At 48.5% G+C, this 24,591-nt stretch overlaps 6 protein-coding genes across 6 annotated transcripts; 4 read left to right on the top strand and 2 right to left on the bottom strand.

Annotated features, from left to right (window-relative positions):
* Window positions 1-42: 42 nt before the first annotated feature.
* On the top strand, window positions 43-7,568 carry N7487_002917 (type I polyketide synthase; the record flags this gene model as incomplete). Its single annotated transcript, XM_056870664.1, has 8 exons — window positions 43-252; window positions 312-456; window positions 518-786; window positions 844-1,206; window positions 1,271-2,198; window positions 2,277-6,619; window positions 6,678-7,347; window positions 7,417-7,568. 8 exons carry the CDS (start codon window positions 43-45, stop codon window positions 7,566-7,568), a joined length of 7,080 nt encoding a protein of 2,359 aa, XP_056735448.1.
* Window positions 7,569-8,942: 1,374 nt separating this feature from the next.
* On the top strand, window positions 8,943-10,649 carry N7487_002916 (uncharacterized protein; the record flags this gene model as incomplete). Its single annotated transcript, XM_056870663.1, has 1 exon — window positions 8,943-10,649. The coding sequence occupies one exon, from the start codon at window positions 8,943-8,945 to the stop codon at window positions 10,647-10,649; it is 1,707 nt and encodes a 568-aa protein (XP_056735447.1).
* An 898-nt stretch (window positions 10,650-11,547) lies between these two features.
* On the bottom strand, window positions 11,548-11,832 carry N7487_002915 (uncharacterized protein; the record flags this gene model as incomplete). Its single annotated transcript, XM_056870662.1, has 1 exon — window positions 11,548-11,832. The coding sequence occupies one exon, from the start codon at window positions 11,830-11,832 to the stop codon at window positions 11,548-11,550; it is 285 nt and encodes a 94-aa protein (XP_056735446.1).
* Window positions 11,833-14,107: 2,275 nt separating this feature from the next.
* On the top strand, window positions 14,108-15,229 carry N7487_002914 (uncharacterized protein; the record flags this gene model as incomplete). Its single annotated transcript, XM_056870661.1, has 1 exon — window positions 14,108-15,229. One exon carries the CDS (start codon window positions 14,108-14,110, stop codon window positions 15,227-15,229), a length of 1,122 nt encoding a protein of 373 aa, XP_056735445.1.
* A 627-nt stretch (window positions 15,230-15,856) lies between these two features.
* Window positions 15,857-21,606, bottom strand: N7487_002913 (uncharacterized protein; the record flags this gene model as incomplete). Its single annotated transcript, XM_056870660.1, is given in 3 exon segments — window positions 15,857-19,848; window positions 19,866-21,204; window positions 21,253-21,606. 3 exon segments carry the CDS (start codon window positions 21,604-21,606, stop codon window positions 15,857-15,859), a joined length of 5,685 nt encoding a protein of 1,894 aa, XP_056735444.1.
* Window positions 21,607-22,602: 996 nt separating this feature from the next.
* N7487_002912 (GNAT family N-acetyltransferase) lies at window positions 22,603-23,984 on the top strand (the record flags this gene model as incomplete). Its single annotated transcript, XM_056870659.1, has 2 exons — window positions 22,603-23,568; window positions 23,622-23,984. The coding sequence occupies 2 exons, from the start codon at window positions 22,603-22,605 to the stop codon at window positions 23,982-23,984; spliced, it is 1,329 nt and encodes a 442-aa protein (XP_056735443.1).
* Window positions 23,985-24,591: the final 607 nt, after the last annotated feature.

Here is a 24,591-nt window from a genome sequence, read left to right as displayed (position 1 = left end):
GATCTTGTCTAAACTTATCCTCAGCCATTCTATACCCACAAGATGCCTGGCCGACCAACGACTACTTCTGCCCCTACAGATATGGAGGGAATTGCAGTAATTGGAATGGGGTGTCGCTTTTCTGGAGGAGCGACATCTGTTGAGAACTTCTGGCAGATGCTGTGCGATGGGCGTACTGGACATGGAACGGTTCCCACGAGCCGATATGAAGCTTCGGCCTGGCATCACCCTAGCCATGAACGCAAAGGAGCGGTATGAACACCCCAATTAGAAGTTGGTGTACTATTCTAACATCAAGGTCATGAGATTAGATCAATCATGATAGTGGATTCTTCTTGCAGGAAGATCCCTCACGATTTGATGCTCCTTTTTTCTCTATCACAGCCAAAGAGGCGGCGGGCATGGATCCAGCACAGCGGTTGTTGCTTGAAGTCGCCTATGAAACCTTCGAAAACAGTAAGACAAGCGAGATTCAAAAACTGATCGAAAACCAGTCCAGCTAAAATGGGCGGAATAGGCGGAATACCAATAGACACACTTCCAGGGAGTAACACAGCAGTGTACTCCGGCTCAATGACCAATGATTATGAGCTATTGTCGACAAGAGATATCTATGATATGCCTCACAACTCAGCTACTGGCAACGGAAGGACTATGCTGGCTAATCGTTTGTCGTGGTTCTTTGATCTCCAAGGCCCTAGTATCATGATGGACACAGCGTGCTCCTCGAGTTTGACTGCAGTCCATCTAGCAGCCCAATCCTTGCGATCTGGCGAATGTGGAATGGTGAGTACTGCAACCTGTATATCTGTTTATAGCATGGACTAAACATGCTTGTGGCAGGCCCTGGTAACTGGAGCTAGTCTCATCTTGCACCCTAATTTCACACAAAGACTCTCCTACATGCACATGATGAGCGCAGATGGAATAAGTCATTCATTTGATGAGTCTGCAAATGGATATGGCCGGGGAGAGGGCATAGGTGCTGTGCTTTTGAAACCCCTCAGCGCCGCATTGGCCGATGGAGATAATATTCGAGCCATCATCCGCGGTACAGGAATTAATCAGGATGGTCGTACTCCTGGAATTACCCTCCCCAGTCCAACGTCTCAAGCGAACTTGATTCGCTCGGTTTACGAACGCCATGGTATCTCAATGAGAGACACTTCTTACTTTGAAGCCCATGGAACTGGAACCCCGGTCGGGGTAAGCAAAAAGGCCCTATTTCTTGCTACTTGAGTACTCAGTTTGTTAACTTGATGATGAATAGGATCCCATAGAGCTGTCTGCTGTCGGAATGACTTTGGGTCAGGCACGAACACCAACTGATGAGCCGATATATGTAGGCTCAGTGAAGACAAATTTTGGTCACACAGAAGGAGCCGCAGGAGTCGCTAGCTTGATCAAAGTCGTTCTGTGTTTAGAAAAGGGCACATTGGTACCAAATGCCGGGTTCAAAAACATCAATCCCAAGATCCGGCTCGACGATTGGCGTTTACGCCTGAGCGACAAAACGATGCCTTGGCCGGAACATCTCCCACAGCGGGCCAGTATCAACTCATTTGGATTCGGTGGATCAAATGCTCACTTAATTCTTGAAAGCACCAAAGAAGCCTTCAGGGGCAATGCCGAGGACAAGGAGCCGGCCCCTCATGTGGTGGTGTTTTCTACATTCGACCAAGCGGGTATCGAACGAGCCGGCCAAAATTGGAGCACATTCCTTCAACGTCAACAAAAGGCCGAGCAGGAGATCCCACTCAAAGATCTAGCCCATACAATGCTCACACGCCGATCGCAGTTGGGCTTCCGCAGCTTCGCGGTGGCTAACTCACAAGACCAGCTCCAGAGTATTTTAGAGAAGGGACTTCCTAAATTTTCTCGAGCTAGCCGCAAAGCCCAAACAAGACTTGCCTTTGTGTTCACAGGTCAGGGTGGCCAGTGGGCTGGAATGGGCCGGGAGCTTTTGAGGATTTCCACTTTCAGGGAAAGCATAGCACGATCGCAAGACATCCTTTCGGCCCTAGGATGTCCCTTTGATATGGTAGATGAGATAAAGGCGGAGGCGAAAGACAGTCAAATTAACAGACCCGATCGCAGCCAGCCTATCACCTGCGCCTTGCAGATTGCGTTGGTTGATCTTTTGGCTAGTTGGTCGGTTTATCCAAACGCAGTTGTTGGTCACTCTAGCGGTGAAATCGGTATGAACATCCTCCATTCTTCCTTACTAAAACAGACATCCCATGATGAATAATCGCTGACTTATTTGCAATACATAGCCGCTGGATATGCTGCTGGATATCTCTCTCACGAAGATGCCTTGCGAGTCGCTTGGTTCCGTGGTTTCTTTTCCCAGCAGATCGCCCAGAGCGACAGACGAGGAGGTATGCTTGCTACTGGTATTTCCGCAGCCGAAGCACAGAAGTACCTTGAAGAGCTTCCTCCACGTTCAGTTGTGGTTGCCTGCGTCAATAGTCCTGCCAGTACAACCCTTTCAGGTGATGTGGAGTTCATTGATCAGCTTGAAGCAAGGTTACAACAGGACGGCCACTTTGCCCGGAAGTTGCGCATTGATACAGCTTATCATTCCCCCCACATGGAGGACCTCGTTGAAGTGGTCGGTAATGCCATCAATTGCATCAAGCCAGAAGATCGCCACAGTGGCTCAATCCCCATGCTCTCATCGGTCACAAAAGAGCGTGTCTATCCCGCTGAGCTTGGTGGAGCATACTGGGTGCGTAATATGGTCAGCTCAGTTGAGTTTACTGCCGCAGTGTCGCAGCTCGCAAATCTGAGCGAGTCTATCAAGTCTCGCCGACGACCGGTTCCAATCAAATGGACTGCATTGGTTGAGATCGGCCCACACGCCGTTTTGAAGGGACCCGTCAATCAAATTCTGAAGTCTGTCAATGCGAATATGGCATCATTGCCTTACTATTCACTGGTTTCACGGAATCAGCATGCTTTGCGAACAGCATTAGAAGTTGCTGGGTCCCTTTGGAGCACAGGACATACAATAGACCTTGCTGCGGTCAACAGCAGTGTCGATACTACAAGCCCAATAATGATTGCGGATTTGCCTTCTTATCCTTGGAATCACCAGACGTCCTTCTGGCACGAGCCGATAGAGACGGCGCAATTGAGACAACGCAAGCATCCCCGCCATGATATTCTAGGAGCCGCCGTGGATTATCAAAACGCTCTGGAGCCACGATGGAGAAATTTTCTGCGACTCTCGGAGAATCCATGGATGGCCGATCACATTGTCGCTGGATCGATTGTATTCCCAGCCGCAGGCATGTTGGTGATGGCTACCGAGGCAGCGCGGCAACTTGCCGATGACGGGGCAAATATCAAGGGCATAGAGTTCCAGGACCTGCATTTCATGCGAGGAGTGGTTATTCCGGACGAAGAGCGAGGCCTGGAAACTATCCTTCAGGTCTCGCCTCATCCAGGGATGCCGGGTTGGTACCAATTCGGAATTTTCTCACTTCCCTCTGGGGGTTCTTGGATTCAACACGCGAAGGGTGCATTCATTACGCGATACGAGAACCGAAACGATGATGAGCATAACTCAAACTGGGAAACAGCATTGGAGCGCATCAAGAATACCCAAACAGTCGCACAAATGGCTGATGTTAGGCAAGCACGTGAATGGTTGTCTCAAACAGGAGGACTCACCGTAGGACCGGCCTTCCAGACAATCACTGGCGTCTCCTTTTGCGATTCAGAGCCTCGTCTCTGGCTATCCGGGGTAGTCACAGACACAAAACAATCAATGCCTTTCGAAAAGGAGTCACCCAGTTTGATCCATCCGACAACTCTTGATTGCCTCTTCCAGTCCGCCCTTTTGTCTTGCTCCGATGCACTCTCCAGCAATGATGCAAATATTCCTATCGGAGTGGATAATGTCTACATTTCCAATGCGTTCCAACCGCAGCCAGGTGAGCCATTTGTTGTTCACACAGAGACTAAGTGGAGAGACGGAAAATCGCGATCCCATTGTATTGCGTCGGACCCCTCGTGGTCACAGCCCTGGATCACATTTGAAGGTGTTCATCTCGGACGCCTTCCCTTTAACCCCAATTCTCAAAAGCAAGAGGACGCATCCTCGGAGAGCCGATATTCGTCGATTGTTTGGGAGGAGCATTTGGAGTCGCCCCTTGTCACTAGCCAAATCTATGATGGAAACAAGAAGATGGCCGTGCAAGCCAGCAGTTTCCAGCTGATAGACTGGATCAAGAGACTGTGCCATACAAACGGGGATGCTAAGGCACTGGTCACAACTTCGGAGGCATCAAGCTCTTGGATTGAAAACCTCCAAGAATTTATACCAAGTGTCGGAAAGCGACCTTGTCTGGGAAAAGTCACTATCGCTTCATATGGCCCCGATAATCAGGTGGAGGGCACCACTTCTGCAGAGAATAGCCTGCCAGGCACTCACCAGGTTCCCCTGGCTACGCTTGACGAACTTCCATCTTCGTCGCTCGCTCAGGACAAATATGATTTGGTCGTGATCGATGAGCCCAGGCTGTGGGAGGACAAAATCACTCAAGTTATTCTGTCGTGCCTGCCCACCATCCTTGAACATGGAGGCTTGGCAGCAATTCGCGTGTCAGATAACGATCTGGACTCAGCGGCAGAGAAGCTGCAGCAATTTGATGGCCTCGAAATTCACAGCATGACTGAAGATCGCAATTTCATCATTGCGCGCCTCACGCCAGTCTCGTGGACAACAGACCCTGAAATCTATGTATTAAGTCCAGCAGACAATTCCAACTCCTTCCCTGTTTTTGAGCACCTGGAGAAGATCTTTGCCACCCACAACGTTCGCCTAGTGCCTATTGGATTGGATCAGGTGGCCACACTAGCAGGGAAGACTGTGATTTCATTGCTTGACTTGGCGAGTCCTTGGGTATCTAACTGGACAAAGGGAGATCTGGAACGCCTCCAAGAGCTAATCCGAGTTCAATACATTCTTTGGGTGTCGCCTTCCTGGGGCCAAGGTGCTGTTGAGAATATCGGATCTGGCGCCACAGGCGGCCTTTTGCGAACACTTCGCAATGAGCAGTGGAACACTACCATCCCACACCTACTGGTGGATGCGGAAGATTTGGAAGATAAATTCGGACTCGCTTGTGGCATTCTCCAAGTGATGCAGCTCACGACGCAAGAGAATTCCCGCCGGCCAGACTTGGAGTATCGCCTGGCAAACGGTCGACTGCTAGTTCCACGAGTCCTCGAGACTCCAGCGGTGGATGAGGCCATGCATACTCTTGTGAACGGTCCTAGGCCCGTACTATCAGAGCTAATACTTGATCCAAGGACCCTTGAGTTGAAGTTCCAGGACGCAGACAATGCACGCTGGGAGGAGCAACAACTCCTCGAAGAGCAACTTCGGCCAGACCACACTGAGATCAAGGTTGAAATGGCCACAATCTTTGATTTGCACGGGGATCAAGGGAACACACCAGAGACAGCTCTTCCATTGTTCGAAATTGTTGGAAAAGTAACTCGTATCGGATCTGGTGTGCACGACTCTGCCGTTGGTGATAAAGTGTTAACGCTGGCATCGGCGAACTCGGGACTCTTGACAACAATGCGTGTCTTGGAAAGTGACACTATCAGAATTCCTGCAAACACCGACCCAACAAAGGCGATATCAACTCCTCTCGCATACCTCAATGCTTATCAAATCCTCACCCAAGTCGGTCGCCTGAGCTCAAGTTCCTCGGTCCTTTTGGTTGGACCTATCAGTCAAACTCTCCAGGCCATGGTAGATTATGCGCTTGCCATGAACATGCAAGTTATCGTGGCAACGGATTCTTCAGATACTACTGAGAGCCTTCGCTCTCGCTACCCGGTATTGGCGGATCGAATTCTAGGTGTTCACGCTACCTTGGAAACTAGCGTGTCCAGGCTAACCAATGGATGTGGAGTCGACGCCAGCATTTGCTTCCTTGGTGGGTATCCGGGTCGGAATGCTGCTAGGTGTCTGGTCCAAGGTGGACAGTACATTAATCTGTCTAGTGAGATGAAGTTGAGTGCTCTTCCAGAGAGCTTCATCGACAGTGGCTGCACGTTCTCTTCGCCGCGACTGCAGAAAGCATTCTCAGAGAAGCCTGGCAGTCTCCATGCTTCAGTTCGACATGTGATTGACTTCATGAAACAGCATCGGATGTTGGACCGCGTGGAATCTTACTCAATGTTCCCTGTTTCTGATCTCCAAGGAGCTTTGAAACATTGCAAAGCGACCAAAACCCGAGCTATTTTGGACCTTCAGGCTCCTGGAAAGGTCCCCATTGTACTCCCACTGCCAGATCTTACCGGCCTGCCAGAAGGAGCCACATATATCCTAGCAGGTGGATTGGGTAATCTGGGCCTTGCGCTTGCTGATACCTTAGTGCAGTCTGGGGCCCGCCATTTGGTTTTCCTTGGAAGATCTGGTGGGACACAGCCTAGTCAGCAGCTAGCCCTTGATCTCCTTCGCAATCGCGGGTGTAGCATAGATATACTGCGCTGTGATATCTCCCAACAGGGAGACATTGACCACCTGTTATACAAGATTCGCAGCAAGAACTGGACTGTCGCAGGTGTGATTCAGTGTACAACAGTTCTGAAGGTAACTTTCCCTCGTTTTCTTTTCTTCTATCAACATGATCTAATTCTTTTATTTCCAGGACGCAATGTTTGAGAACATGACTTTTGATGATTGGACCCAATCCACACAGTCCAAAATCCGCGGGACGTTGAACTTGCACCATCTATTTTCGGAGAACCAAGGCTTGAGTTTCTTTGTGGCATTATCTTCTGTGGCTAGTGTCATTGGTAATATGGGACAGGCTAACTATTCTGCGGGCAATGGCTTCATTGATGCTCTCATGGAATGGCGACGCAGCCATGGTCTCCCAGGTCATTCTATCAACATCGGCCTCGTTCCAGATGCCAGTGGACTCAGTGACATTTCTGAAGACCAAGAGCAACGCCGCCGTCGATACAAACATCTTGAGGGCACAGAAATCATGACCCATGAGCTCCAGACCTTGCTTCGGGTGATCATCAACAGCAAACTTTCTCTTCCATCTCAGATTATTGCTGGCATGACCGACTCCCTGTCTCGAAGCAATGGCTCTACAGGCTGGGTTCTCGATCGAAAGTTCGATCACCGGCTTTGTTTCGCTGTTGAGAATACTGAGGATTCTATTCAGACCAGCACCTTACTTAAGGAGTCTGATTCTATCGATGCAGCTACTGAGATTGTCCTTAGCGCTCTGAGTGAATATCTAGCAGATGCAATGGCTACAACCGCCGATGCTATTGACTCAGATCTCCCATTGTCTGCGTTGGGCGGTACGTTTTTTTTTCCCCGGTTAATATTTCCGCATTGTGGTCTTGCATTTGACTAATACTGGCCTCTAGTTGATTCCCTCAAAGCTACAGCCGTCCAAAACTGGGTCTCTCGCGAACTAGGGGCAGAACTGTCCTCCTTCGAATTTCTTGGCTCGCAACCAACAAAGGCATTAGCAAGGAAAATTGCCTCTACTAGTTCATTTGTCTCAGTAGCGAGCTGAAGAGAGCTAAAGAACTTTCCGATGATCCATACTGAGTATAGAATAGGTTAAGGGTAACCTTTTCTTCATCATGTTCCTTGCTTTTTAGCGTTTCTCAATTTTGGCTGGTTCAATGTTTCAATAGTCCAAATATTCAGTATATGTGTTTTTTATTTACAGTACAGTGTTTTGCATACGAAATGTATGAAATGTTCGAAATTGCCAAGACCTTCCGTGTTGAGAGCCCGTGCCGCGAGTGGGTCCCGAGTCCCGTCATCAAGCTCACATGCTCAGGGGATAATCCGACCGTTTATCTTTGAAGCAACCTCGCATATTGCATGACGGATAGCCCCGCTGTGCATATTACAGGATCATTGCAATATGCAATAGTCGGGGTGAGAGATACTATTTCAATGTAGTGAGGGGGACCAAGCGTGAACAACTTCAACCTCGTCCAAGGCTCCACTAATGACAGTCCACAGTCTCAACACATCGGGAACTGGATCGACACTGCCCGATCATGTTGATCAACAGAAACACCGGATTTTTCGAATTGTGTGGAGCGGACCACGGTGGGGACCTCTTTTCTACACTCTCACACCCGAATGGGAATGATAGCAAGGAACGTGGACTCCGTATGGAGGACACGTTGCCCTGTTCACAAACCTGCGTTTGCTGCATGGTCTCCCTTGCTTCAGCATGGGTGGGATAATACTCTGTAATTGCATGCCGCTTGTGAAGCAAGGCGATAAGCCCCGCTTGTCGACTATGTAGTTTTTATGGTTTCCACCACGCATCCCGATTCTTTAAATGTTCATTTTGCTTTCCCTGGTCCCACAGATCTCAATTTTAGGTTCTGTGCCAGCCAGAAGGGAAAACCCACCACTATTATGAACAAATAATATATGAGCCTTCGGTGTCCGGGTGGTGTCGGGATCTACCAAGGTTGGTGTCTGTCCGGTTACATCGACCGAGGTACTCCGAATTTGGTCAAATTTCAAAACAACCCTAAATGGAAAGGCTTCGAAGCAGCTGCATTGAGGGGTAGAGTGTGGATCTTGGGCTCTTGGGCTGGACCGTCCATGTTCCCACCTGGTAAGCAAGGCAAGTCACCATCAACATATTACTCCATACTTTGTAATTACTCCATATGTCTGTACAACATAGGGTAGGTATCTCCACACCGTGGAGCCTTCTCATGGATCCATTACTTTAGTTCAATGGCCGGGAACTGTAGGATTCCGTGGGTGACTTTCATAGGAAAATCCTCTATGCACTAAAATGTGTAAGGCGTCTTTTAGTCTTCCACACGGGAAAAAATTGCAATAAAACACCCTGCTGCCGTATCTAATTTCTTTTCTCCCTCCTTCCTCTTCCATCTTCTTACTTCCAGCTATGGAGGACCCTGAAAAGAACGATCTATGCATGCCGACACCCCCGGCCAAGGCCATTGTCGTAGATCATGACAAGGCTATTGTTCCACATTCCGAACAGGGCATTGTTACAGACTGTGACATGGCCGTTGACCCAAATTCCGAACAAATTATCATCGTAGATGATGATCTAGCCATTGATCCAAATCCTGAGCAGATCATTATCATAGATGATGACCTGGCCATTGAGCCAGATACTGAAAAGGAAGTTGACAACTACTCTTCTAAGGAGGTCTCATCCAATGGCAACGAGTCCCCTGGTGTGGTTGATCTGGAGGCTCAGCCTACAGAACCCAGACGAAAGCGGTTTGCGCACTTCAGATATGTTTTGTTCACTGTTTATCGGCGACTCTTCACTGTCGTATTTTGCGCAAATCTCGCAGTTTTTCTCTACGTGATGATCTCTGATCGGCAGCTTCTCGCACTTGTGAATGCGACAGCTGTAAACTTGGTCGCATGCGGTCTCGCTCGACACCCAATGATGGTCAATGCTATCTACAGAGTGGTATGCTCGATTCCTCGAAGTGCACCCCTGTCTTTGCGCCGCAGATGCGCTAAGGCAGCCCACTACGGCGGTGTCCACAGTGGCTGTGGCACTGCATCTTTGGTGTGGTATATTGGATTTGTTGCCTTGCTGTCACAGATCTATTGGAGAAATTCTCCCATCAGCACAGAGACAGATGCCAAGTTCTCACCCGCGCCAATCGCCGTTGCCTACATCATTCTCGTGCTGCTTTTCGTGATGGTAGTTGTGGCATACCCCACCTTCCGCAGGAGAATGCATGATTACTTTGAACTCACCCACCGATTTACCTCATGGCTGATTTTGGCTCTTTTCGTGGCCCTGGTCATGATCTTCGCTCATGAATCAAGCGGGGCTGAGCAGGTAACCCTTGGTCACTTCCTCGTCACTCTACCTGCATTTTGGCTGTTGATTGCGGCTATCGTCGCCGTGGCCCACCCATGGCTACTATTGCGAAGGGTTCCAGTAAAGGCCGAGCCACTGTCTTCGCATGCTGTACGACTGTCCTTCGATTTCAAGCCAATCGAGTTCGCAAAGGGCGTTCAAGTCTCAAAGCATCCTCTGCGCGACTGGCACAGTTTTGCCGGATTCCCAGACCCCATTCCAGATTGTGAGAAGCCAGTTGCCAGAAACACACGTGGCAAGAAACCATTTGTCAAGGGCCACGGACATAAGAGGAGCTGGTCTATCGTGGTGTCAAAAGCAGGGGACTGGACGGCCGATACTATCCGTGAACCGCCAACTCACCTCTGGAAGCGCGGGTCGCTGATGCGCGGCGTCGGATATGGTCTACGTGTTTTCGACCGCATCATCATAGTCACCACGGGCTCCGGTATAGGACCCTGTCTCGGATTCCTAGGCGACAAAAACCGGCCCTTGATCAAGGTCATTTGGCAGACACGTAACCCCCTGCAAACCTATGGCCAGGATGTCCTTGATCTCGTCCATCAGATGGGCCCAGATCCGATTATCTTCGATACCAGTCGTGACGGCCGTGTTGACATGCTTCCTGTCGTGCGTCAGCAAGTGAAGGAATTCAAAGCGGAGGCAGTGTTTGTGATCAGCAACCCCAAGATGACTCAAGACATTGTTTACGAGTTTGAATCCCAAGGGATTCCAGCCTACGGGCCAATCTTCGATTCATGATTCATGAAACATGATATGTTTTCACTTTTTGTTTTATTCTGAGCCAGTTACGACATATGATATGACCTATATTTCGGTCTTTAATGTGAGCTATATACAGACGCGCTCGAAATCATTTTCACATTTCGATTCTCTTCAATTCTTTATTGAACTTCATTCTGAAACACGCTATCCTATCTTTGATTTAGCCTAACGCAAGGTCACGAAATGCTTTGTAACAGTAAGTTACACGCTCGGTGAATCTGTAACTCACCAACAAGAAGGATACATACGATTGTGGATTTAACCTCCCATGGTTAGCCACATATAGTATGATATTCGAAATCAGTTTTACCCCTGTTCTCTCTGTGTCTATTCCCTCAAGCCCTACCTAATATGCACTAGTTATAAGACTATATTTCGTCCACCTTTGCATCTGTCGATGTACATTGGATGAGTTGGTGTAGATTACAGTACTCGCATCTCGGCCAGCCAGAATATTCTACTCATTCGATCATTGGATATGACGTCGTCCACTCGCAAAGCCTTGTCATTTCGCTTCCTCGCATCCCTCATGATTTGACGGCATCCTCCCCTTTGCTTAATCCAATGGACAATCTTTATATCGCGGCGTTGGTTAGGCATTAATTAATGATAATCGAAATCAGTTTCACCTTTTTCTTTCTTTATACTTCTTCCCAAAACCTTAATTCAAAACACACGATCAATACGTGCCCCGGTCTATCCTCAGATGCCGAATCCAACTGTGAGGTAAGTCTTCACCTTGATCTGATCTGAGGCAAGCTGTTTGCGCTTGGCCATGGTTCTTGATAAAATTGAATTAATTACTCAGTATATTGTTGACGTATTGGTCGAGGCTAGTCCAATTTAGAGACAACACAAGAACTTTTAAACCCCATCAAAAACGAACATGAAAATTACAGGCAGCCAAGGGAGCAGCCACAATTACAATTATCCGCACCACCACGGCATTTCCATTTGTTTCCAATCGGTGGCCATCCTGTGCTTCCACAGAAGGCTGTGACACAACAGTCGCAATCATCACATTCCCCCCCAAGTAGTCCAAGTCCAAGCGAAGGAGGGGATCCACTCTTCCAATCGCTGCCTGAGACTTGTCCTTCACGAACAAATATGACCTGGCCAGAGTCGTCTGACTTGATTCTGTTCTCATTGTTGAGAACATCTTGTTTGGCGCAGTTTTTCATGGCTGACACCTTAAGCATTAGCGCAGTGGCTACCAAGCCTAGAGATAAGACATTGATAGAGAATCTCATAGTTGGAAATGGCGATAGGGGTAGTAGTATCTGTGTTCCAAATACAATATTCAAGTTCACTTTTTGATGTGGAATGGGGCAGAGTGGGGGGTCTCCAGAAGAATTTATAGGACTATAGAACAAGAGATAGTGCGAGGGCTTACGTATTCCAATCTAGTTAAAGCGTACTATGGCACGAAGCTAGAATCTTATTATTATGAATTTGTTGGGATGGCAAATGACGAAAAGATTGTGTAACAAAGCTTCGAGCCGGTTTCGGTCTAGCTGGCGGGCCCGCGGGGTAACGGGTAACTTTAAGTTTTGATTCTTGAATGGAACGAACCAGAGCTTATCCGAATACCGCGAAGGTGGTGCCTTACGGTAGTCAAAATCATGAGGATAGTTATATTCCTAAAGTCGGCTTAAATAAATATCCCGTCGTATGATACCAGTAGATACCATCACGAGGTTGTATATTGTTGCTTAAATAAGACTTCCGCATAGAAGGTGGTGCCAGTGCCATGATCTCAGCAAAATTTCCGCCGGTTTCGTCTATACCTTGTGACTTCAGCTTGGGAGCAAGGAAGTACCTTGGGAAGCAATTTTATGGATGATATTAGGTCTCGTGCGGTCTATCGCAACTGTATTTTATAGTAGTTGTAAACTTCTGCCGATAATCAAGAGGTTATGTTACATTTCTGGTACTCTTAAGTAGTCTTATCGCTAGCTTTTTGTTATTATTGTTTGTTGTCCTATTTTTGGTGCTTTGCTCTTTAATGGCTTCTTCTGAATACTAGGAACTCCTTCCTAGAGACGTCTTGACTCGGTAGCAATAGTATATTTAAGCTATATGTTCTCGAAATCAGGAGTATATACGCTTTAATATACTAAAACTAGTTTTGTATGTATATTAATCTTATTTACACCTGTAGTAGCAGCAAGCTGTAAGTGATTCGTCCTATTAGGGAAGCTAATTACGATATCTGCCAATTAAGAAAATGTGAGTATGTACTATTATGTTTCTCTTAGCTGGCAGTAACCAAGGGCCTATAGTTTTCAGATCGATTTTCGAGAAAGAACCAAGCTCCCAGGAATTACAAGGACACGTGCACTCCCTAATACCCAGCAACCCCCAGACTACCAACCATAAATCATTTCGCCTGCTCAGTAAACAGATGGATGAGCAGGCGAAGCATAAATTAATTTTCCAATGGCGTTCCCCAAATAACCCAGCCAGCCAATCCTTAGTTGTTTCCACCGCCATCATGCTGAACATTCCACTATTCCTCCGCAAAACGGGACCAAGGCTTCTTCCGCCAAGCTCAAGATATGACGTGATATGATACCTAGCGAAGCCCTAAACATATCGCAGATGGCCGAAGCTGCTGAATGTGGTCGCGTTCAATCGTCGACATCCACAACGATTACTTTGTTTTCAAGGAAATATTCTAGACACGGAATAGACAATGCATATACAATACGATGGCTGTTTTGATGTCATTATTAACTACCGTATGGAGATACTGCCAAGAATGTAAGTCAGGGGTAGAGTAACCATAAATGGTATGGTGTACTGCAAAATAGAGTTCAAAAATATCTCGAAGAGAGAAGAGAATAAAAAGGTGAACTGATTTCGAGCGAGTCTGTATTATTAGCCTTTTGTCTCCTTGTTTATCTTAGAGTCAAGTCCGACAATGGAAAAGTTTTATACAATTTATTAAATATCAGTCTGCTCATTTCGAATTGTGGCATAGGTAGTAACTAGTCCCTTACGAAGTAGAATCTTGACTACGAATCTAGTATTTAACGTACTTACTAGCGAAGAATCTAGAGGCTTTAGAGCTTAGCTTGAAGTCATAGAAGGTGAGGAAGGGCAAGAAGTGAGAATCACTAAGAGATTCTCGGAGTTGGTCGCATTAATAACAGATGTGTTCCAAGTCTCAATCTCACGCAGATAGAAGTCCGTATTTCTTTTTGTTCTCTTCTTTTTTTTCACTTCTGAAGTTGATACTTTTCTTTTTATTTGAGTCTTTCCAAATTTCCAGCAGGGTTTACGTCAGCAAGGCATTGCGGCTCAACTATGAGACATTTCTAGGCTCCCATGGGGCTAATCCACTTCTAGCGGGGGTTCTCTGACTTGTGCCCTCCGTGTATATATAACGTGGTAGGTATTCTTTTTTACGTGCCCATAACTCTACTTACAACATGCATTCGAGTCGACTATTAAAAAAACGCCGTGTACAGGGATTGGAGACACTCCAGGACCTTGTCCCATCACTTCCTGCAGCCCCATTGACATCCCCACTATTTACCGTCTTTCCCGCTGAGATCCGCAATCGCATTTATACGCTTGCCCTTGAATCTGAGGATATTCTCACAGATGATGGTTCTCGCTCCCTCTATGAGCAAAATGCTTTCTACTACCGGCCCGGGTACAAGCAACCCAAGCGCATCCAGACTGCGCTCCTCCAGACATGCCAGCAAATCTACGTTGAGGCGTCCCTCCTCCCACCAGCAGTAAACGAGCATACTTTCTGGTTCTATCGATCTCCGCCACATGTAAATGATGCCTCGTCTCCGCTGGATTATTTTCGCAAAATGACCCCCAAACAGCGGGCTCAGGTACAACATCTACACCTGTTTACCCAGCAGTATTTCTTAGAGGACAATCATTGGTCCCGGATATGGGAAGGGCTCAAAATAGGCGACGACGGGCGCAGTTTGCGAGGGGAATGCAGAATCGCGCCCAAGAAGATGACTATCACGTTTCGTCACACGGACTGGTGGTACTGGGAGGACAATGACCCCCTAGGCATCGATCCATTCCGACCCGGGAGAACCCGCGTAGCTGATATGGGAAAGGCTGTTTGCCCGCACGCCGCAGCTCGATCATGGGGAAATCAATTTAGCTCCATCCCCTGTCTTGAGGAGCTTGTGATCGAGTTTGAGACGGTCATGCGGAAAAGGGACCAGCTAGATGCCATCATACAACAAGCTCTCCGGTGGAAGTTTCCCATGGAGGCTGACAAGGACTTGTATCTGGTCGCTGATCCTCCCTCAAGGAGTGCATATACTTGGGCTGGGGCGAAAGAGGCGGAGTTGAAAAGACAGAGACCGGCATGGCCGGTCTATACTGAACCTGGGTCAGAATCTCAATCTGCCCAGGAGCCGGTTCCTGTGGCTCCGGCTTTGGTGCCATTTGATCCTCGATCCGACTTGGACACCAGTAGCGATGTTAGTCCTGGGGGTCACTCACAATCTGATGCAAATACTGAGAAGTTCTATGTGGTCTTCTTGACTTGGAGGAAGCAGCGAGTTCAGGAGTAGGGCACTTACCTTAACCTCGGCATCCATTATCCATATCCAATATTCACAGCATCTGTCTTTATCTTTCCTTCTGCACGTCAAACGAGATTGTTTTTATCTTTATCTTGCAGTGTGCAATATATGAATATTTTCATGGATACACTTCTGACACTTAAAATACAAGTCCTGGAGGAATTCAAGCTTCACAAATTGTAGGATAATTCCTAGGAGCTTCCGTCTTTGCTCCATATATAGTCCATTGCTTGACCTGTCGCTTTCTGCTTATATATCTTGTCCTTTGGATCTTATAACCAACATGATGGTTCTTAAAATCGACTGGGACTTTTTGGCCAGTTGGGATCAAATATATATTTCCAACCTATATCTGACCCTTCGCAACGCATTATATTACAACTCTACCATATTTGCCAAAATTAAATTGTTCATAATCAAGTATAGTTATATTTTATATACCCCTAATAGTAGGTGGTGGTTGGATATTCACCCAATTAGTGCAGGCCTTGGATTAGACCAAGCATACTGCGTTTCTGTGGTGAAGCATTACATTTTCCCAACTGAGTCAAGCTCAAACTTTATAATTAACTGACATAAACAGAGGAACGTAGGTAGCAAGTAGAAAGACCCCATTTACAAGATCCTGGAATGGACCTGATTCACCAACTGTCCAACAGTGTCGACCATCTCATCCAGCAAAGACACAGCAAATTCCGACCATGACTCGACAGTGACAACTTCAATACATAGAGTATCCCCCTTCGGGAATGCCTGCACCTTGATCTCCCGCAATGGCTCGAAATGCGGGTAGATGGTCTGCATACGACTACTGGCCCCCATGAAAGAGAGACCCTCAACGTGCTCAACGTCTTGGTGCACAACAGAATCAAACCAGTCAACAGTATCCGGCCAGTCGGTGCAGTCCTTAATAATTTCCTTAAGACCGATTCCTTCGAATTGCGCGCTCTGGAGATGTTGTCGCTGAACAAACCGCAAAAGATCCATGGCACTCCATTTATCCCCAAATTTCACCCGCACTGGTACATACTGCCATGATGGTCCAACAATTGAACCAGCGTTGGGGAGGTCAATGTTGCGACCACTTACTACCTCGCCAAAAGTGACATCATCAAGGGATAGGCGTCGCGCAAGGCACAGCGCCCAGGCCGCTGTAGGGAGAGTTGCGACTGTAATTTCCTGTGGTCGCGCGGCTATATTAACATCCTTGGAGATGGCAAAATGAGCTGCAGACACCACAGGGATATCGGGCTGGATCCGCGTCATAGACGCCCCTCGAAGGAGATCACGCCAGTACGGAATGCTGACTGGCAGATTAGTGTGAGTCACGTGACCGACATAAGACGAGAATGGCAGACTCTTCGGCACCTCTCGTCCCTCGTATAGCGCCGATAGCTGCTGTAGCAAGATCGGAAGACAGATTTCATCGTATTGGGCATGGGAGATGCGCATGATCAGGCTGCTGGGCCCGTCAACATGCCGAACGAAGAGGAATTTCAAGAATGGTGATCCAAGAGGAATGCGTGACTGAACATCCACATCACAGAGTTTCTGGCTGAATGCTTCCACGTCACTTTCAATCTCATATTCAATTATCTGGCAGGGAAGGTCGTCGACAACCACTCCCACCGAGAGCCCCTCATGCTCCACGAACACAGTTCGAAGGATCTCATTTCGAGAGACAAGTTCCTGGCAACTTTGGAACAGTTGAGTGTGGTCCACCACGGTATCCATGTAGAACAATTCGTATCGCATAGAATACCGAGGTAGCTGGACAGTTCCCCGAACCGCAATTTCCTGGAGTGGGCGACTTGGATAGGCATCCACGATCTTCCACTCAGGCTGAGCAAGCAATGGGGTCATCTTGTTGATGAATGCATCTACATCGGTCACATCGAGTGAGCTGAATGGCGCGTAATCATGAGATGTAATGACTGATGGTTGGGCTTCCACTGCGTGTGCGGCCATGTCAAACAGAGACCGGTGATCGAAGATTGTGGTTACAGTGAGCTGCAGGCCATCCATACGAGCCTCCGAGACCAACTTCATCGCACGAATGGAGTCACCACCCAAATCGAAGAAGCTATCATCCAAAAGGATATCCTCGCAGGGAATATCTAAGACCTGGCTCCAGGCCCGTTGGAGCTTTTGCTGTGCGGCCGTTGTGATTGCTGCACAGCCATCGGGGTTTTTAGTTCGGGGCTTGAGTTGATCGATCTGGGCATCGCGTGCGCGGATAATAATAACGGAGCCATCATTGGTATATTTCGCCAGCTGGTTTGTCGTGTACAGCTTCGTGTGGTCTTTGAACCAAGTTGGATTCGCAATCAAATCGCCGGAAGCCAGTTCACCTTTGCATTCAACGAGCAGCTCACCCACCCCACCAGATGGTACAAGACACTCATGGTCATTTGGGTTAACGATCCAAGTAGATATGGCAGCCGAGTAAAGGTCCTCCGCAGGGAGACTCGCCAGGCCAATCTTGGCCAAACGACATTGTTCTGCAACATCCGTCTCAATTGTGGAATTATAGATATGCTGGATTCGCTGAGTTGGATCCTCGAGGATCTGCTGCACCAGTCGATCAAAATGTTTGAGTGCTTGCTCCATTTGCGGGACATCAATGGTTTTTGAGTCGAAGCTAGCCATGACAAGGAAACCCTTTGTATCAACGGTGAAGACAAGCATGAGGGCGTATGAATTGAATTTCAACGCTTCACGAGCGGCTTCTGCCTCACTGGTTGGCACAAATGCGGTGGCTGGCTCTTCTTTCGAAGAGGGTACACTTTCCTCGACTGTTGGATGAATTACAATACCTGTGCGCAGCTCACACGCCTCACGAGCATCGGCATTCAAACGTCGAATATGCTGCAGACCCATGTGTTCGTGGGGAATGCGATCTACCGTTTGATCATGAATCTGCTGAAGGTAGTTTGATGCTCGAGCCTTGCGATCGATACAAACTCGAACTGGGACGGTGGTTATCATCGGGCCCTCGATTTCCTCGACCGCTGCCACGGGAGCTGTGCGGCCGGTCATAGTCTCCCCAAACACGACATCATCAGAGGATGTGTAATGCGCTGCTAGAAGACCCCAAGCACCTCGAATAGTGGTTGCAATGCTCGTTGTGGAGCTCGACGAAGCCCGGGGCAGCTTAACGTAATGTTCAAGGAGTGAATCAGCACGAGCTTGATACCCAGTGTATGGGATGAGAGGGAATTGTAGCGATGTAGCACCTTCCAGTTGAGCTGCCCAATATGTCTCCGTGGAGGCTCTATCGGTGTTACCAAGCCACCTGATAAAGTTCTTGAACGGTGCTGGGCTGCCAATACTCTCACCGCGATAGGCTCGATTTACTCGGTCAACTATCAATGGCATTGACCAACCATCATAAAGTGCATGGTGGATGCTCAGGACGATGGATGTTCTGCTGGTTGTATTATCGTTCACAATAGCGAAACGAGCAAGCTCAGTTCCCAGGGACATCCCCTTAATAGTATCGATACTCAGATACTCTGTCAAGTTGGAACTGGTGAGCCATGGAGTGTTGGCCCGTACAACGACTTGCATCAATCCTCGGCGTGGAACTTGGACAATTCTTGTCCGTAGGATCGAAGACTCTGTTGACACACGCTCAAAAGCAGACTTTAGCCGTTCCGCGGTTTGTATATCCTGGAGCTCAATGACTCTCTGCGCGACATAAGCATCGGTATACTTTGCGGAGAGGGCCATGAGGGCTTCTTGGAGAGGTGTACAGGGGTACAGATCGGCCACTTCTCTCGGATCCAAGTTACACAATGAGGCCACTTCGACCCGTGCAGCGTCGGCCTCCCAGCTTGCTGGAAGTAGCGAAAATGGAAGAACATCCAGCGGAACTTTATTCTCACCTTCCTTTACCTTGAGGGCCAGGTGCTCAAGCACGGGTGATTGAAAAATATCGGTGACTTGAACAGCAAGAAGCTGCTCTCGTGCAGCAGCCACCAACTTCATGGCTTTCAGCGAGTCACCCCCGAGGCTGAAAAAGTGGTCATTGACCCCGATCTCTGTCTCATCACCAAACAGTTTCAACCATAGGCCGTGAAGCTTGCGCTCCATTTCTGTTCGGGGTGCTATTTTGACAACTGTAGACAATCTAAGCTCCGCAATATGCCGCCTTGTCAAGTCATTCCCGAGAGCACGCAGCTGCTTCCGATCTGTCTTAAGTGATACCAGAAGTGGCATATGGTTGAGTGGTATATATGCGGTGGGTATCATATAACGGGGCAGGTTTGTCGCGAGAGCATCATCAATACCGGCAATCAGCTTCTGGAATGAACTCGAAAATGAGATAATCTCGCTGATTGCACCCGTCTTGTCGCTCTTTTCTTCCGCCACAAAGACAATTAGTGTGGCATCTGATTTCTTCCCTCCGGGAAAGATTACCTCCGCTGCCACACTTGCTCCAGTGGGAAAATAGTTTCGGACGTGGTGTTCAATTTCGCCCAGTTCCACGCGCTGGCCACGCAGTTTCACCTGTTGATCGGCACGGCCGATGAAAACAACACTGCCTGAGGCATCAGGGTCGTATCTTACCAGGTCACCCGTCTTGTAGAGACGGCCCTTGCGACCTGGTACATCCCCCCACCCTCAACCAACCATGCTGGGTCCTCGATGAAAACCTCGGCGGTTTTCTCCGGGTTATTTAGATATCCATCGCCAACCACGGGGCCTTCTACAAGCAGCTCTCCTACCGCGCCGATGGGCATCAGCCGGTCATGATCAGATGGATCTACCACCCATGTCATGCCACCGACTCCCTGTCCGATACTAGTGTACAATCGACCGGGAGGGATGTCGTTGTTGATTGTGCAGCCAACAGTGCACTCTGATGGGCCATATGCAATTACAATCTTCGTCTTTTGTCCCCATTCGGCCGCATCGCTAGCAGATATTGCCTCGCCACCAAGGCCAATGACCTCTAGCGAGGGCATAATATCAGGAGCCAAGACACGCGCGACTGATGGTGTCATGTGTGCCATGTTCACACCCATTTGACGAATAGCACCGCTGAGGTCATTGACTCGCTGGTCTTCTGAGGGCACACAAATGCAGCCTCCGTTGGCCAGAGTGCACAACATGCAGTCAACACTGACATCAAATGCATACGAGGGGAAGTCGAGCACTCGCGAGTGTTCTTTGTATCCCACAGCTGCGGCACGAGGCACTGCACCGCTAGTGTAGCTGGAGTGCGAGATAACCACACCCTTGGGCTTGCCAGTACTACCGGAGGTGAACTGGATGTAAAGGGTTGACGATGATGGAACCACAGGTAGGTCCACAGTGCGTGGTTTTAATTCGTTTTCGTCGACCAGTGGGCCAACAATTATTTGCTTTCCTCCTGGGATAATGCGTGAACCCAGCTCCGCCTGCAACTCCGAGGTCAATATAAAACCAGCCTCAACCTCGCTGGCGATGGTTCTCAGTCGTCCCTCTGGCTGACTGGGATCCATGAGAACCAATGCACCACCGGCTTTCATCACCGCCAGGACACCAACAATTGTCCACATGGACTTTTCAAAGCAGAGTGGAACAGCCTTGCCAACTTGCAGTCCCAGATCAACGAGATGCCTAGCTAGGTTTGTTGAGCGCTCTTCTAGCTGTCTGTAGGTCATCTCTCCATCCCAAGACACAACTGCTGGACGATCGAGTTGACTTTGAGCCTTTTCACTGATTATATCTTGGATGCAATGATTGATAGTGAGGGGTATTGGCCCGTTCCATTTCCACAATTGTGACAGCTCCTGCTGTCCAATCCGAACGGCCTCCGCAATGGGCTGATCAAGATCATTGGCAATGGAAGTAATGAGGTCGGTGAGGACATGAGGCAGGATGGTTTCAACGGGCTGCGTGGCCGTCGGGGACCTAGGAGTCCCGCGAATATAAACAACATCGTGCGAGATATTTGTTTCCAAAGCAAACGTCCACTGATCGAGTTAACAGCCGATGCTACCAATAGGCTTAGATTTACTTACTTTAGTCTCAAGACAGGCATTTTGACACAACAGTGTATCCGAAAATTCGCCGTCAAATTGACCCCGCCTTCGGATTGCTTCTAAAGCAGATCTCAGCGAGCTGCCTTCTCCCTCAATCACATCTGAGATAAGATACCCCTGGAGACTGCCTTCTTTCACCCAGGAAAAGCCTCCATCCTCACTGTGCACTGTTCCCCGAAAGAGAAGGAGGACCCAAGCGAGAGCGAGAAGTTCCTCATGCCTTATGTCCGGAAGCATTGGCAGAGCCATACAGTCGGACCAGCCAGCACCATGTGGCTTCTTCAACTTTTTGCCGACCCAAGGGGTCGCACTGGACTCGATATATTCACCCATATTTTTGAAAAAGAGTAGTATCAAGAAAGTGTCTCTAGGGCTTTTCTGGGGACTACGAAGCAACGATCTGATTAAATTATCTGATGCTGATCTTCAGTGATGGACTTGGCATCTTGCGAGAAATCCCGTGTCTACAGCACATAGAGCCACAACGGACAGAAACAATCCGACCAGATGCCGAGACTTCATTGTCAATATTGCAATGGAGCTGTCGTATACTTGGATCAGTACGTTGTATACCAGAATGGGGAAACCTGAGCCCGTGTATGGTTATAACGCAAATTACCAAAAGTACTTTACATACCATACCATACAGTGTCTCCCAAGAGCCGCCAAGGGCTGCCGAGATCTACGTTAGGCACTGCCACCCCGGGCCCACCTTGGCACTAAAAACCTATTGCAACCCATCAGAGCTCTAGCAGTCGACGATACAGGTCTTGGGTTATCTCTAAGTTCACTGCCGATGTGGGTTTGTACTTTGTATCGGTGGGGCCTGCACTCTGCTGACAGTCATATTCGAAATTTTCGAATGTTGTTTGGTGGAACACTGTTACCATTATGATGATCGTCCTTTTCAAAGTTACCCTTTTCGGGGAATCGCAAGTTTCCGCCAGATTGATAAGATGGGTTGCGACATCGGATATCCGTTGATTGATTACGTTGGGAATTTTTGAACCAACCATGGAAACTCATGTCTCGATCATGTATGGGGGGCTTGCATCAACTTCCCCTTCTTGGTATTAATCTGCGCCAAGCAGCGATACTGAAATACAAGGATGGCCTTTTGTAGCAGCCAAGGACTCAGTTGCCTGAATCCGATGACTGGTGGACCGGTGCTTCGTGCACATAGACGATGATGATCAATTCCCTACATGGCATACTCGAGAAACCCCCGAGCCGGAGTATACCGAGGATAAGGTGATCAATGCCGATATTGCATATCTGATTACTTATTCCCTTGTGCTCCTCTTCTGAGTTGATAGCATAGCTATCGTTATGTCTTTAAGTTCTCTGCCCTTGGTGCGGCTACCGGAGCCGTACAAGACAACTTATGAATTGCACGTCGTATCAACCGAGCAGAACCTCCGCAAGTTTCAGCTGCTGAGATCTCCTCGCGGAGATGAGGGCATACCACCCCCGAAGTCTTTGGACCATGCGTTGCTGAGGTTCACAGATTTAGCCCGGCCTGATACTTCTTCCACGCCAGAGGAGGGAAACAATTCACCCTGGGCACGCGCACAGAGGAGCCCAGTTACCTATATTACATGGGAAGACTTGGAGACGCCAACGGTGGGCCAAATCTGGAATGTGGTCCATGCCATCGAGACCCTGCGCAGCGAATTCGAGATATTCCGTGGTGTGCTGTCTGGTCATGGGAGTGACATACTTGCATGCGAGTTACAGGGTGTGGGCTTAGCCATCGCGCACCCAGAACCCTCTGCTGCTCCAGGAAAGCCGATCCCAAGTACCACCAACCACCTTGGGCAGCTGGTATTTTCCCGCAGTAGCTTCTGGCAAGGAGCTGGCTCACCCTTTGGCACCCGCCCAGCATGGGTATCTGACCCTGGGATCTACAGCTATATGCGCAAGCCGTTGAGCAACTACCCTTCCCGACCACGACAACACACAGTCACCACTGGCTTCCCGGAGAGTCGAGTACACGCCCTTCACCCCGTACGCCCACCCAAACCAGCCCCTGGCTCTCGCATCTACAGCCGCTACATTCCACACTTGGACGAGTTTTTCTCGGTCTATGCGCTAGACTACACAAATGACGAGCACCTGGGGCTGTTCAATAAGTGGCAGAATGACCCCCGAGTCGCTCAGGGGTGGAACGAAACTGGAACTTTGGACCAACATCGTGAATACTTGCGCAAAATCCAGGAGGATCCGCACCAAATCGCTGTGCTGGCCAAGTTCAATGACACTTTCTTTTCCTATCATGAGATATACTGGACGAAGGTATGGATTCTATTCCGCCCAAATATCTTGATCGTGGCTAATTAAAATTACAGGAAGACCATCTTGGTGCGTACTACGATGCCGGTGACTGGGACAGGGGCCGCCACTCGTTAGTCGGCGATGAGCGTTTCCGAGGCCCGCACCGCACAATTACGTGGTGGTCTGGCTTGATGCATTACATCTTCCTGGATGATCCGCGTACGGAGTTCGTGACTGGAGAGCCAAAATACTCTAATTTGGCTCCCTTGACCTACGACCACGCTACAGGAATGAACCTGGCCAAGCTAGTCGATCTGCCACATAAACGGTCCGCGCTCATCCTTGGTAGCAGGGAGAAGTTCTTCCATGTAGCACCTCTACGATTTGACGGGTCTGATACCCTTGATCGCAACCCATTCCGCTCATTGAAGTTGTGATGATTCAAAAATGTGAAATATGATGTGATTTTATTATGCCTGTTACGCACTTGTGGGAAAGACTTGAAGCATATACCCAGATACATTCGTACATAACGGCGTAAACCTTCAGCCGACAACCGGCAACGCAGCGAAGTAAATTTCCCGGACAAACTGAAATCTAATCAGATTTAGAATGTGCCCCTTGGACCCGAACCCGAGATTTTGAGTTTGATAGTTGTAATAACCCCAACTTACGCAAAAAAAATATAATCCGCAATAGCCAAGCAGTCTGCGGGATGAACATACCGGAATATAGCGAGCATACAGTAGAGATCATCGCATCGGAAATTGCTAGACCTTTCTCAAATAAGGTCTTTGCCCGGACAAAAGGTACATAAAGCATTCTCGGCCAAGCCCTAGGTCCAGCCCCACACCCAAGAAGCTCCAAGACCAAAACCAAAAAAACAACAAATACATACTTGGCTCTTGGCAGTTGTTATTTACTAGTCGATCTGATAAAGGGTCCAATCTTACGTATTGTCCGACGTCGGCTTTTCGCTGTAAAATCTTGGTAATCGAGTCAATCGATGAGTGGAGCTCATAGGTTTCTGCCACAGCATATTTA

The sequence above is a fragment of the Penicillium crustosum genome, assembly GCF_028827405.1.
Source record: "Penicillium crustosum strain IBT 35664 chromosome Unknown utg000001l_segment0_segment0, whole genome shotgun sequence".
NCBI classification, from domain to species: domain Eukaryota; kingdom Fungi; phylum Ascomycota; class Eurotiomycetes; order Eurotiales; family Aspergillaceae; genus Penicillium; species Penicillium crustosum.
Note: the sequence above shows the minus strand (reverse complement) of the source record. Positions and strands in the feature narration are given on the sequence as shown.